This window comes from Hyperolius riggenbachi, chromosome 8 (assembly GCF_040937935.1).
Source record: "Hyperolius riggenbachi isolate aHypRig1 chromosome 8, aHypRig1.pri, whole genome shotgun sequence".
Taxonomy (NCBI): Eukaryota; Metazoa; Chordata; class Amphibia; order Anura; family Hyperoliidae; genus Hyperolius; species Hyperolius riggenbachi.
The window spans coordinates 136611293-136627291 of record NC_090653.1 but is presented as its reverse complement, the minus strand read 5'-3'; the positions used below and the strand labels follow the sequence as shown (position 1 = coordinate 136627291).

The following is a 15999-nucleotide window of genomic DNA, read 5'->3' as shown; positions in this document are numbered from 1 at the left end:
CTTCATGGATGCCACAGCTTAAAAAAAATGTTACTGTCTGTGACTCCACTGAAGAGATTCTCTGCCAGTCACTGGTGAGTGGAGACTTTCAAAATGAGAATAAAGCAGCAGAAGTCTGGAGTCTCGCTTTGAACACAGGTGGATACAGCCCTCTGGGCATTTCCGGTGTGATGGATAAGCAGCCACATTTAAGAACTGTTTTCCCACTAGAGCAGAGAACGGACATTTTTTGTTCGTTCTCTGTTCATCGCTAAACGGACAGTGAACAGCTCCTATTTATAAACAGGAACCATTTACACTTGTCATGCAGAATCCGTTGCAGTAAGCGGACCACACTTCTGTGCAGTCTACGATAATCCCGGGCAGGTGGATGCGTTCCGCCATAAAGCCTATGGGGAGCATAAACGCCCCGGGCTCCAGCCAGACCATCAGAGCAGACACTACACAGTCTGCTCCCGCTGGCCATACCTGATCCGGCAGCAGATGGGAACAGAGCCCAAGTCTATAAGTATTAGGGAAGAAAGTGTCAGAAGAAGGAAATGAGTTAATACGATAAACAAACCTGCCTGCTACTTTATCCCAATACCAGTGATTAAACTTCTCAATATAAACACCATTGTGCTTTGTCTGCTGACAGTGTCAAGACCTATTTGCATTCCTGTCAGTGAATAAATAAATGAGATGCCCAAGTACAGCTGCAAATGGAGACATTAATTACACGTGAATGCAGCACTGCATTTATCAAACTGGTTTCTCCTGTCCTTGAAATATCAAATGTCTTATAATAAGCACATTCTTTGCTATGGCTGATGTACAAAAAAGAAACCTCTCAATCACAGCAAAGCAGAAATAGTTTAGCAATATAATTGTATTGTAGTTCTTGCTCTGGGCAAGGTTGTTGCACAAAAACCGCTCCAAGAATATAAAGTACAGGAAGAGAACCTGAACTGTTAAAGTGAACCCCTGTTGTGGGACAGCACAGCGTACAATGCGGCTAGGCTAAAACGTAATAGGCTGATATCATACACACTTGTTTTCATTAGATCTACCGTAGTCATCTAGATCAGTTGTCCAAAAACTATTCTACGCAACCTCTATGGTATGTCCTCCTTGGCACCAACTCGTTTTTTCATAACGTTTTATTTTAATAACTGGCAGGTTTGAGCTTTCCTTTACTCTGTCCCTCCCATCATACACAGGTGGATTATAGAATCAATGGGTAGAGGAGAGAAGGGACACATCCTGCTGTGGTTACCTGTATAATGTACACATGACCACAAGATCAGCATTTATGTGCAAATCAGCATTAATCAGATGTAAGGTCAGTAAAATCAACCTCCATATGACAGTATCCATGACTGCAGTTATATATATATGAAAGCAGAAATTATTCATTTGTGCACATTGCAAGAGAATGATTATGGCCTTGATATCTGGTCACTTGCCAATAATATCAGTATTTATTTTCTCACATTCTCCACAATTATGCTTGTGAGTGCAAATTTCTTTAAATATTAAAAGTTTTTTATGGTTTTACACTATAGTGGTTCCGATTATGTCTTTTGAGGTGTAATGATCCTATGAGGAGGTGTTAACAGCGAACAGAAAGTGCTCGATGTGGCAGGGGGCGGCCAGATGACCCCATAGGCACTGGTGACCCATCTAACAGAGGGTCATATATATGCGGTGAGTGCCCACTGCTTGGGGTGTGGTGGTGGTATCTCACTGAATTGGCGTTTTTGATAGCACCTGCTGAAGTACTACTGTTGAATAGACTGATGGTGAAAACATTGTGTATGAGGACTGATCCCATAGGAGCAATTGAGCGCAGCTTGTATGAATACAGAGTACCGGTATATACTAACTATCCCTCAGAGGGGCTTACAATCTAATCCCTACCACAGCCATATGTCCATTGTAGACTAGGGCCATTTTAGGGGTGAACCAATTAACTTATGTGTATGTTTTTAGGATGTGGGAGGAAACCCACGCAGACACGGGGAGAAAATACAAACTCTATGCAGATAGAGCCCTGGCTGGGATTGGAATCTGGGACCTAGTGCTGCAAGGCAAGAGTGCTATATACCAGGCTACCGTGCTGCCCACTATTTGGGTAGAGGGTAATTATAATATTCTCTGAAGAGCTGAATTCATGTTTCACCTGCTGACCATGACCTCCTCTGTCCCTCACATTATAAAAGAAACCGTCTACCCAACTGCTAATTACACAACTAAGTGTGAAAGGCTCTGACAACAGCATTCAAGCACAGCAAACCCTTCTTACAACCATATAATGAAGAACAGCCAGAGGCACAAATGCTTTTGATAGCAGACAGCTCAAACCTGTTTGTGTGAAATTAGACTTCCATAACTTAACATTTGGTCTTATGACTCCAAGCAGCCCATCTGAAGGAGTTAACAGAAGGGTTAATAGTTTGCTAAGCACCATCATGTTGTTCAGACTGCAAGATGGGAGGGCTCAGACAACTTTCTTAAAAGATTTCAATATGCAGCCAGGGCACTAGACAAGACAAGACAAGACAAATAACATTTATATTGCGCTTTTCTCCTTGCGGACTCAAAGCGCCAGAGCAGAGCAGCAGCCACTAGGGCGCGCTCTATTGGCAGTAGCAGTGTAAGGGAGACTTGCCAAAGGTCTCCTACTGAATTAGTGCTGGCTTACTGAACAGGCAGAGCCGAGATTCGAACCCTGGTCTCCTGTGTCAGAGGCAGAGCCCTTAACCATTACACCATCAGCCAACTGCACTAATAACATTAGCTTATTGAGGAACTTGAACAATGATTAAAAAAACAACAACAATCACTTCTACAGATTGCTTGCACAGTTCTAGAAAAAACATCTCTACACAGACTTGGGCTTTATTAACATTTCCTTATATAATTCCAATCTATCTGCTGATTACTTTGGGTTGAAAGCAAAAGATAAACAAAAATATATACTAACGGGTCTGATCTTCCTTTCTTCTCATCCACCACAGCCAGGTCTTTGCACTGGGACACGTAGATCTGGAACTCCCGATTCTTCTCATCATAGTCCAGGGAGAACTGAATTGTACCTTGTGCATCCACACTACCGAAATCCCCGCTGTACACACTCAGGACACTGTTACTGACCTGCCATAAGAGATAGGACAGATGTATTCCTCAGACTTCAGGGCAATGGAGTCACTAATAAGACTAAAGTATGAAGGCTATTACAGTATTTATCATAGTTCTATGTCCCTACATTTCAAAATATTTAATTAGAATCAAAATATCTACATCTGACCCATATAAGTAGCAAGCAAAATTAAGTTAAAACAATATCTAGAATACCCTGGCATGATTAAGCAATTTCCAAAAAATCTGCAAGCATCTCCAGTGAGGAGATCGTAATTCCTTCAGCAAATCTGGACTAGATTAAAAAAAAAATTCTATTAGGTGGTTAGAATTTGTCTTGTGTAAGACGGTGTGGTTCAACCATCAATCTCGGGGTGCATGATGTCAAACTGTCAGAGGATCTCGGGGAGTGGCGGTGATCTTGAGGAGGAAGTGGGAAGCCTCTGGTGGATCCAAGAGCTTCCCTCTTGTTTGGGTATCAAACTTATTTTAAACCACCTTCAGGGTTTTTTTAAAGTGTAGTTGCAGCTATTCGTTGTGTGGACATGGAACTTTCTTTCCAGAATGGAACACAATTTGTATCCTTGCTGGAGGAGATAATTACTAGCAAAACTTTTAATTGAACAAAACTTAACTTTTAATTGATCATTAAATTCAATGCGTTGGCTGCTTTATTGAGCCAGAAGGCTATATTTATTGTATACCTTATGTAATATTTTGCACATGGCACTCACACCTTAGCACTGTTTCCATGTGTACCCCTGACGAAGCCCCCTATTTTGAGGGGGCGAAACATCTTGGATTTTTGCGGGGTGGTGTAATTTATTGCAACGCTGTAAGGGTACTTACGCTCTTACATGAAAGGGTTTTCATGTAAGAGTAAATACCCTTAGAGCTTTGGCAATGAAGCTGTTGGGGAAACAAACACCCAACTCCTGCTTATTAGTCACTTCAATAGTCACTTCAATAGATAGTCAACCAGTATATATATATATATATATATATATATATATATATATATATATATATATATATATATATATATATATATATATATACACACACACACATACATATATATACACATGCATATATACAGGATCTTCTAAAAAAATTAGCATATTGTGATAAAGTTCACTATTTTCTGTAATATATTGATAAACATTAGACTTTCATATATTTTAGATTCATTACACTACAACTGAAGTAGTTTAAGCCTTTTATTGTTTTAATATTGATCATTTTGGCATACAGCTCATGAAAACTCTACATTCCTATCTCAAAAAAATTAGCATATTCCATCCGACCAATAAAAGAAAAGTGTTTTTAAAACAAAAAAAGTCAACCTTCAAATAATTATGTTCAGTCATGCACTCAATACTTGGTCGGGAATCCTTTTGCAGAAATGACTGCTTCAATGTGGCGTGGCATGGAGGCAATCAGCCTGTGGCACTGCTCAGGTGTTATGGAGGCCCAGGATGCTTCGATTGCAGCCTTAAGCTCATCCAGAGTGTTGGGTCTTGCGTCTCTCAACTTTCTCTTCACAATATTCCACAGATTCTCTATGGGGTTCAGGTCAGGAGAGTTGGTAGGCCAATTGAGCACAGTAATACCATGGTCAGTAAACCATTTACCAGTGGTTTTGGCACTGTGAGCAGGTGCCAGTTTGTGCTGAAAAGTGAAATCTTCATCTCCATAAAGCTTTTCAGCAGATGGAAGCATCTTTTGAACCAGAAACAACGGCAGAGCAGCCTGACCTGGGCTACAGAGAAGCAGCACTGGACTGTTGCTGAGTGGTCCAAAGTACTTTTTTCGGATGAAAACAACTTTTACATGTCATTTGGAAATCAAGGTGCCAGAGTCTGGAGGAAGACTGTAGTCTGAGGCGCTATTCGTGACCTTAAGACTATACTGTGTACTCCTATCTGCTTATTGCCTGAGGAAGCGGGAACATACCCGTGAAACGCGTTGCACTGTTTGTTTTGGAGTATATTAATAAACCTGTTGTCATAAAACTGACGGTATCTGGTCTGCTTCGGGAAGGCGAGTCCACCACCACCTCCTGAGGGATTTTAAGCCTTTTAGAACCTTTTATCCTGCTGGTGCCTCTGTTCACTCTTACATTAGCTAAGATAACAAGCTTCAGAAGACAGAGCTCTCTGTGACTTTGAAAGTCGTAGAGCTCAATGGGTCTTTTGCATAGATAACTAGAGTTTCTTAACTCTTCCTGTACTGAAAACAATATTAGACTTATGTCTCTGCTCCTGATGTTTTATTTCTACACATACAAATCATTATATCATAATTTTTTTTTTTTTTTGCTTCAGCTATCAGGACACTCAGTCACATTACTATCAGGACATTCAGTCAGTAGTGTGGGGCTTAGAAGAAGGTTAGAAGTGCAGGTGCACTGCCATTACTATCAGGACATTCAGTCAGGAGTGTGGGGTCCATGCTATCTCAAACTCATGCTTGAGCATTTCTGTTAATTTCCATAGGTGCCAACAGCACTACCTTTCTTGTCCTTTGCCAAATGTTACCCTCTGTTGTCCTAATACATGTATTTACTGTGATGGATGTCACCTCATGTCTGCAGCCCATGTCCAGGCACAAATATAAATATACTGTATGCCGTAATGTCTTACAAACCATCCTGAAGATGAAAAGGAGAGGAGGGAGTAGTGAAGGGGTTCCAGCATACAGCAAATCTTTTATTTAACTTCTTTCAATGTATAAGTAGCTTATACACAGTTAGCAGCAATTTCTGCTCTAAATACTGATGCAGGGCTAGTAGAGCATTGTTGCCAGACATTTAGCTTTAAATACAAAAATATTTATCACAGTAAAATCTACCATCCATCTAGGAAAAGAACACTTAGCGGATACTCACAGAAGAGACGGACGCCATATCTGAGGAATTGCTGCCACTACTGTGGGTCTTTCTGTGTCTCTTTAGCTTGAAGCTAATTTCAGAAGCAGTGTCCGATTCTGTCTAAAATGTAATCAGAAAACACGCAAATAAAATATTTCTGTAAGACACTAAAAAGGATTTCTGTAAAAAGACGGCAGGAAGATTTGTTGTGTTACCAAACGTACAACACACTCCTGCAACAATCTGAGTGGTGTGGAGTCTGGAGATTGTGTTTTGCCTGTAAAATAAAATTGGCCTCTCACCTCAGAATACAGGGCTGGGGTGGATCTGCTCAGCTCTTTAGCTCGTTCAGGCTCCAGAAGTTGGTGGCTTAAAGTGTTGGGTTTGTTATATGCTGAGACAAACAAAAGGAGGAAATTAATAGTAAAGAGACAAAACCTTGGGGAAGGCCTGTGTCCGAGACCAAAACATTCCTCTGTATACAAACAAGATACATTTATCTGGTATTGTGTGTTCTACAAGCAGCAGAGCTCCACCTTCCACAGCATACGCTGGTGGTCACCACAATTTTCAAATAAAATTTCCGCCACAGATCTCTATTTCAGCTTATATTTATTTTTCAGAATTTCTGAAGCACCGTGGTATTTTAAAGAACAGAGAACAATTTGCATAACATCCTTTGGCAGGTCACAACCTAATGTCACACAAACGCAGATACTGAGCAGCAAATGTCGTTTTTGGTTTGAGATGGGAAACCAGAACTCCCAGAGAAACATAAAGACAAGGAGGTATCCAACTGAGCACATATTGCTCAGGCTGGATAAATAACACAATGCTTCAGACCTCTTGTCACCTTAAAACCTCTTTCTTGATCAATCTGCATAATACTTACATTGCATTGTATATAAATTCTACTCAACTACTTGCTGAGCAGCACATTCTGTCCCCCATAAGCTGGAGGCATCCCTGCGAGTTGCTGGAAACATTAAAGTAATCAGCTGAGTATGTTCCAATTTGGCGGATTACTAAAGAGTTGTTCACCCGTGTCGAGTGATACCTGTACAACTAGACTGTCACCTGAAATGATCACAAGTGGCTGTTTAGGCTACAAATTCTCCAGTGTGTAAAAGCCAAAACTTCACCCAACAATAACCAGTATTGTTGACAACTAACTTAACTACTGTACATGCGCTGCTGTCTCCTTTCCAGTTTGCAATTCTAAAACGCTACACACTGGAAAGAAAGTGGTAAATGGTGCCATATATAAAATACCACTAATATAAATCAACTAAATGTTTTTTTAATTTAGGGTTTGAGACAATTAGTGATATACAGTACTAATAATTCTGGTTTGCATGCAAACTGTATGCATCTTGGAACTGGGCAAATCAAATGTACGTCCTCTTTTTTTATTGGGCCTATTATAGATTATATTAAAATGCATACAATTTCCATGCAAGCCAGAATTATTTACATGTCTCTGACTGTCTTTCTGTAGGATATAGTTGGGAAGCCTTATACCATCAATCCAGAGATTGTATCATGCTTCCTGTAGAAGTGACATAATACATGTGTTTCCCCGAAAACAAGACAGTATAGCTCCCAATGTCCCTCTTTGGGAACCCAATTCCTCTGTCGTCCTTTCTTCCTCATTTGTCCCTCTTTTCATGTACAGATCTATGTGAATATTTGTATTTTATCTACGGAAAAATGTGTTAAATTGACTCAAAATGTTATTCCCATCCTTTAAATTGATATATAATTAGTATTTCGAAATACTAATATGAAGGAAAATGAACCAGGATAGAAAGGACCAGTGTGGTTGGAATGACAAAACATTTTTCTTATGTAATCTTATGGTATGCGTGACTAGGGCATGGCTTAAAGAGAAACTCCGATCAAGAATTGAACTTTATCCCAATCAGTAGCTGATACCCCCTTTTACATGAGAAATCTATTTCTTTTCACAAACAGACCATCTTACCACAAAGAAATTCTGAGTACGTATTCTTGGCAGTTTCCGGTCTGTGAACCTTGCTGCATTGTGGGAAATAGCTGTTTACAGTGGCAAAAAAATGGGCATGGCCATGAACAGATGAGGGCGGAGCTAACTAATTTAAAAGTGCAACGCAAAGACAGTGGGCCCAAGTTTTGGTGACCCTTTCCCCAGAAGATTCACATAATTGTGCAGATTTTCTCAAGAAAATACACGTAATGTGAGCAGATTTGCCCAGAAAATACATTCAATCATGTCGGCAGATTTGACTAAAAAACACGTTCAATCATGTTGGCAGATTTGACCAGAAAACACGCTCAATCATGTCGGCAGATTTGACCAGAAAATACGTGCAATCATGTCGGCAGATTTGACTAGAAAATATGTGCAATCATGTCAGCAGATTTGACTAGAAAATATGTGCAATCATGTCAGCAGATTTGACCAGAAAATACGTGCAATCATGTCAGCAGATTTGACCAGAAAATACATGCAATCATGTCAGCAGATTTGAACAGAAAAAACGCGCAATCATGTCAGCAGATTTGACTAGAAATATGTGCAATCATGTCAGCAGATTTGACCAGAGATACGTGCAATCATGTCAGCAGATTTGACTAGAAATACGTGCAATCTTGTCAGCAGATTTGACTAGAAATACGTGCAATCATGTCAGCAGATTTGACCAGAAATACATGCAATCATGTCAGCAGATTTGACCAGGAATACGTGCAATCATGTCAGCAGATTTGACCAGAAATACGTGCAATCATGTCAGCAGATTTGACTAGAAATACATGCAATCAGGGCAGCAGATTTGACTAGAAATATGTGCAATCATGTCGGCAGACTTGACTGGAAAATGCATGCAATCATGTCAGCAGATTTGACCAGAAATACGTGCAATCATGTCAGCAAATTTGACTAGAAATATGTGCAATCATGTCAGCAGATTTGACTAGAAATATGTGCAATCAGGTGAGCAGATTTGACCAGAAATACGTGCAATCATGTCAGCAGATTTGACTAGAAATACGTGCAATCATGTGGCAGGCAGACCTGCCCAGAAAACACTTCAATCATGTAGCAGACTTGACCAGAACATACACCTGGTTGGCTGTAATAAAAAAAAACATTTACTCACCTGCCCCGGCCTCGGTCCGGCGCGCAGCTCCCACGGTCCTCTGCAGCCAGCAACTGAAACTCCCGCGCTGAGAGCAGGGCTACTGTAAAATGGCGTCCGAAGCCCTGCACTGCAGACTCGAAGTCTCCAGAGCAGGGCTTCGGACCCAATTTTACCGTAGCCCTGCTCTGCCGCTGCCAGAGCTGCTGCTGCCGGTGAACTGACACGGCGTCTATTAGACGCCGAAAGTCAGTTCACTCTGGGGGGTGCTAATAGGATACTTGGAGAATTTTATGGGGTGCTTCAGCACCCAAAGCACCCCCTGGCGCTGCCACTGTTTTAAATAGAGTCTGAAGCGCTTTGTTTTTTTATCTCTTTTTATTGAGCAGCCATCTTCAGCTTTAAGTCCAAGCTGATTTGCCGCATCCCAGCAGCAGCAGAACAAGGTATTTATGCCCCTGAAATACCGAGGCAAAATTCCATGACTTTTGAAGTCACAGATTTTGCTCCCCAGGAGAGGCAGACATGTGCACAGTAGCTCTGCCTCTTATACAGTCAATCTCTGCCTCTCCCCGCCCCTCTCAGTGAAAGAAGACAGAGGGTCAGGGAGAGGCGGAGATTGACTGGAGAAGAGGCAGAGCTACTGCGCACAGCTCTGCCTCTTCCAGGAAGCAAAATTCTGCAATTGCAGAATCTTGCTAGAGTATTTCAGGGGCATACATATCTCGTTCTGCCACGGGGATGAGGCGAATCAGCTTGGATCTTAATGCTGAAGAGGACTGCTCAATAAAAAGATTAAAAATAACACTTCAGACTCTCTTTAAAAAAAAAAGAGTATATGCAAATGATCTCCTTGGAGCCAACTCAGGAGAAAAAGTTAATTGCATATGGGCTAGTGACTTTCAGGGTATGTCTTTTGTCTCTCAGCAGAACATTTCCTGTTCCTTTGTATTGTGCTGTTCCCGTGCTGTGTGTCCTCCTGCCTTTCCCACTGTGCCACCTCTTCCTCTGCTGGATCCGAAGGTATGCTACTGTACTGATCAGGCACCTGCCCTGTCATCCCTGCACACAGCTGATAACCTTGCTGTGAGCCGGGTTGACAGGACTGGTGCCCAATCGGCACTGCACCTCCTTTTCTTTCTCCTTAACTGCTGCTAGGGCTTATTTATAGGGTAGGGCTTATATTTCTAGCATGCTCAAAAATCAGGGTAGCTGATCTGTGAGCTGGATGTCCTGTTCCTCCTCATTCCCTCTGTATTCCTAATGGCCACCATGAGGGGGAGCCAGAGATACGGACACCATTCTCTGTCAGATTCACCACAAGCGCATGTGGAAAATGCTTTCCAGGAAACAGGTAGGAAAGCCACAGTATCATCACCACAGGCTATGCAGTGACATTACTGGAGAAGAAATAAAAACATGCCAGAGGTTCTAAACCTTCCCTATGATATCCAAATCACTAAAGGAGCTGGCTGGAATTACACTTCAATTTCAAAAGTCCCATAAATCAAAGTCTTTCACAGTACAGAGCACACCAAAGGAAATACAAGAAGGTTTTTGAACTGCTCCTTTCCATGCTGTTAGCATCTCTATCCTCCCCTGTAGTTGCTGTCAGCAGCTTTTTATGACAAAACAAAAGAGCTTACAGGCAATCTGTTTCACACCTGACTCCACAGCTTTTATCAGGAAAAGGATGTGGATGAACAAACAGTCGGTTTGTAAACGAGAGTAAACAGAGTGAACTGAACGCTTGGTATGCTGACAGATGGAGGCCCTGTTACGTTCTGCATAGTTTACTCTCCTGGAAGTTTCAAAACATCTATTAAATCTCCAGGAAGACAACAGTAATATTCACAATAAAAAGCCGAACAGTTACTGGAAAAGTCAATAAACTATTTTAGTACCCATAAAACTCACTTTCTGTCGTCGTATAAATATTCACCATGCTTCTGGCGTTGGTAACGTTACTAGATTTGGACAGGGAAGGGTCCTCTGGATGATCATCAACATTCCTGTCTGAAGATGAAAGAGTTATTGCGTTTCTTCTTGATTACATTATACAACGTTCTGCTCTCTCTATAACAGGGAAGGTAAACAGAGACATAAGAGGGCCTGATGATGTTGTCCCTGCCTGTCACACCTGATGTACCTGATCCAAGCAGACCTGAACATGGAGTGGTGGGTCCTGCCGTGGCACCACAAGAGTTGCATTTTGAATTAGGGTGGTAACTCTGGAAGAGGGTCATACTTTTAATGGAAACTATTCCTCACTGATTTCATCACACCACAGCTATAATGGGTGGTGCGATTGTTGACAATCCCACTGCACCAAGTGTAAAAGGAACCTTAAAGAGAACCTGTACTGAGTAAAACAATTCAAAATAAACACATGAGGTAACTTCAAATGAACATTACATAGTTACGTTGCCATCAGTTCCTCTCAGAAGCTCATCATTTTCTTCTGACAGTGATCCCTTTCAGTTCTGACAACATTTTGTCAGAACTGAAATATATAAATTGCTGTCAGTTATATATCCGTTGCTGTCAGTTATAGCTGAGTGGACAACTGATATGCCCGGTAATGTCCATGTTTCCCTATGGCTCAAGTGGACGATGTTACAGGTTAACAGTGTTCTGACCAGAAAGCTGTTATGGGGTAATGGTCATTTTCAAAATGGAGGACGGAGAATTCCCTTGATCACAGTGGACAAACAGGATGCGGGAGAGGAGAAAGAGATTGAGGAGAAGACTACACTGGAGGTAAGTATGACTTGTGTATGCTTATTTTGACTTTTAATTTTAAGTTGAGGTTTTCTTTAAAGGACAACGGACCTGAGAGGAATATGGAGGCTGCGATTTTCACTTCCTTTTAAACAAAACCAGTTGCCTGGCAGCCCTGCGGATCTATTTGGCTGTAGTATGAACACCAGAAACAAGCATGCAGCCAATATTGTCAGATCTGACAATGTCAGAAACACCTGATCTGCTACATGCTTGTTCAGGGTCTACGGCTAAAAGTATTAGAGGCAGGGGATCAGCAGGATAGCCAGGCAACTGGTATTGCCTAAAAGGAAATACATCTGTCAGTCTTCATATCCCTCTCACTTCAGTTGTCCTTTAATGTGAACATGTGAGGCTGTCAGCTTGACCCTGGCTACATTTCTGCTAAATCATAAACCTGGAAGGCAATGAGGCCATAAATGCTGAAATTCCTAATCGCATATTTGTTCTAGATCACTGACTGTCATAGGATCCAGATAGCCAACAGAGCTTATATCAAGATAAACAGCACTGACATACTTTGCAGAAGGTGCTACAGGGATGTGACCAAATCTATTAATCACCATTTTTCTGCACAACACTATTCATCTAACATTCAGGTCACTGATAAACAGAGGCTCACTGTTTCTTTACCAAAATAAGTATTCTTAGTTTGACCATTTTTTCTAAAATGATGTAAATTGACCACCCGTACCAGAGTGATCCCTGGTCTACTGATGCCTGGTCTAGCAATTCCCTATTCTTTTAGGTATAATGCCTTTCTCATACATGTACTGTGTACTATGTTCAAGGGGGGCGTTACTTCTAGTATGTAATATAAAGTTGCTTTTGCAACTTCCTTATTAATGTACTACGTAGAAAATGATTCAGAAATAACCACTTCTGGGAGGAGGAAAAAAAGGGGATTAGCTTGAGAGGGCACCACAGGAGCAAGGGCACCAAAGCACCAGGCTAAACTGGTGCAAGCTTTCAAATGCTGCAATGCAGGGAGATCAGGCGAGTGCCTGACCGCAGTACTCTGCTGCCAGCAGCCTGTGCAGCAGCCACCTTGCTCTCTGTGCACGTTTGCATTGTGGCCAGCGGCTATGGACTTAAGCAGCATTAGAGACGCAAAGGAAGAAGAAGCTTCTGCATTGGAGAGGAGTGGAGATATGAGTGACACTGATGGCTACTGCGGTGTGAAGGCGAGCTGGCTACCTATACTGAAAGGTGGTGGGAAAAGGAGGGATTAAGGGAGTCATCTGGCTACCTACACTGGAGGGAAGGGGGAAGGGTATCTCGCTACCTATAGCAAAGGGGGGTGGGCTGGTGGCAGTAGCCTTGGGCGGTAAAGAGTACAAATCCGGCCCTGTGCATAACACACACATTATAACATGTTGCACATAACATGTACACATTGTGCACCTATACATTTTGTAGCCCGCATGAAGAGAAATAGAATATCATGATCTGTTACAACGCAGAGATAACAGGCTCATGGACTGTATGGGCAATGCGTTGACATGTAAAATTAATCTGCAAGGCAACGAATATAGTATAAAATGAGAGAGAAAGAACAGCTTGGTACTACTCATGACATTTATTGTACAAGTGCAGTACATTCAAAATGTCCACTGACAAAGCTTAAGATGTGTTTTTATCGCGGCAAGCGGAGGTTGTGCTGAGGCGACAGTGGGTGCAGATGCATGGCCTGACGACAGTTTCGCTGTGCTTCCTCTGAGGCTCTGTGCACATGCAGCCTCAGAAGAGGCACAGCGAAACTGTCGTCAGGCCGTGCACCGCCACCCACTGTCACCCCAGCACAACCCCTGCTTGCCATGATAAGCTCATATCTTAAGCTTTGTCAATGGACATTTAAATGTACTGAACTTGTTGGGCAATAAACGTCCAGTGCCAAGTGCCAAGCTGTTCTTGCTCTCCCATTTTTTGCATTGCTTGTTCTTTGAGCACACTATGGACATTGTGGATTGGCTTTTGACTATCATGTTACATTGACATGTTCATGCTGAGTGCTGACCTGCTTGCTACCTTTCTTTCTCTTTTGTATGCTGAAGTATATAGTATAAATGTGTCCTTCGGCTCAGTCCACATGATGATGGATTTGTGCCATTTATGGTGATATCGATAGCAGATGTGCTGTCACTATACAAGGCAAAATCCCCTTGTTCCCAGAATGTTTGTTGTGTCTGTTGCATTGGACATGTCACATGTCACATACAGTATAGCATTGCTTTATATGTCTTACTTTTGTAGGGTGCCTGTAATCATCATGCACTGCACAATCATGCATTTCACTCACCGCAGCAGAGACAGCAGACACAGGAGTGGATCCTATACATAACATAGGATCTATCGACATATCAGATTACCCACTGCTCTCTACTGTAATATACTCAGGTAAGCATAACCCTCTATAAGGCATATTTCCAGGTAGAGAAGGATGTGACCAGTTGCTGCAATTGCAATAATGCAGTTATTCCAATGATAGTCAAATTGTGAACTGTACTTTTCTAATGTTTGTTTTGTTTGGAATTAGTACCAGTTGTTATGAAGAGGCAGCCACATTAAGTAAATGAATAAAGGTGTGCATTTAGAATACTCTTACAGGTCACTCCAGGTACAAAGGTCTTCCTAGAGCAGGGCTAGTCATGGTGTGTATAGGTGTACACACACTGTAGTGTAAACCTGGCAAGCCAGTATGTGGCCAGCATGTGTACAGCTCCCCGATACATAGTTAAAAGATCATAAGTGCCGGTCCATTTCTGTGAGTACATTGTTTGCCTCAAAGAATAACCTTAACCAAGGATTGAGCTTCATTCCAATCAGTAGCGGATTACCCTTTCTCAAATAAGATTATCGGGGAGATCGGTATGGCTGCTATTGTGGTGAAACTCCTCCCACAGTGTGATGTCACGACCTTGGTCTTGACAGTTTGTCTGTAAACCTCATTGCATTGTGTGAAATAACAGCTTTTTCCAACTGCCAAGCAAGCAGTATCTGCCTCTGTGCATAGAACTCTCAGTAACGAACATTCCATACAGATCACCTGGCAGGACTAAAGAGGTCACCACCAGTGATAAATTTCAGCATGTAAATCGGGAAGAGTAAAGATTTTACAATGATAAAACACTGACTAAATAATTTATAAATATTGAAAAAAATAAGCAATTTCAATTATTATGTTATTTTCACTACAGCTTCTCTTAAGTCCCGGCCCACTGGAAGCCTCTGTTGTGTCCTGCAGTGTCATCTCTCCTCCTTCCTGCAAAGTCTATATGTGTCTGTACAGCCCTGGCCCTGAAATACCACCTGAGGGATCAAGTCCTGATCACTGTGGCCGACAGTCATTGATTGTGCGAGTGTACGCACACTAAGCTCTTTGATTGGCTGATGTTAAATAAAGCACTTTACAGATGATGCCACATGAGAGACTAAAATCAAACCTGTGACTTATGGGATTTAAAAAGTTAGATACTTCCCTCGGGCAGTATGGATTGCTAAGCAATGTTAGAGGCAGCTGGCTACACACCAGGTTCTTACCCAAGACTGCGCAAAACAACCATTTCAGCCAAATATTAACTACTGTGAGTACGAGGAATTGGTTGCTGCTACCAATTTCTGCTACTAAGATGATAGACAGCAACTACTAATGTTATGCAATAAGATTTTCACCGTGAGGTGGGGTTAAGCATACTTAATGCTACAGGGAACGTGCGCACTCCAGCCCCTGATGAGTCACAACCAATAACGTGACGAAACGCGTAGGGCGGAGCTTGGAGGACGCACGCTGTACTACCAATCATCATAGGAGACGCGGCCTGGGCATGTGAGAGGTGACCGGAGCTGGCGGCGATGTGGTATTGTGATATGTGATATGTTATTACGCAAGAGATTTTTATGTACGCAGCTTTTTACTTGGGGGCCATTGGGAGCTTATTAAAACGTTTTTACGCTATGAGAGATTCCTTGATGTTTTTAAGGTTCCACAGCATGGATGTTTTATGATATGCAATACTGCCAAGAATTCCTCTGGTGAGCAGGGAAAGCAAGGGGGGTGTGTGATCCCCATCTAGCCCTGGTGATAGTAATCTTTACCCTCACGCAGTG

The 15999-nt window shown here is 42.0% G+C and overlaps 1 protein-coding gene across 4 annotated transcripts in view; it reads right to left on the bottom strand.

Annotated features, from left to right (window-relative positions):
* LOC137529138 (synaptotagmin-like protein 2) overlaps nt 1–15999 on the bottom strand; it is a 193201-nt gene that overhangs the window by 36693 nt on the left and 140509 nt on the right. For all 4 annotated transcript variants that reach the window (XM_068251148.1, XM_068251149.1, XM_068251150.1 and 1 more), the window contains 4 exons: nt 11029–11127; nt 6295–6386; nt 6011–6112; nt 2966–3135 (listed from right to left, as the gene is read on the bottom strand). In XM_068251148.1, the coding sequence (XP_068107249.1) occupies nt 2966–3135; nt 6011–6112; nt 6295–6386; nt 11029–11127 (463 nt within the window). The remainder of the gene's footprint in view (nt 1–2965; nt 3136–6010; nt 6113–6294; nt 6387–11028; nt 11128–15999) is intronic.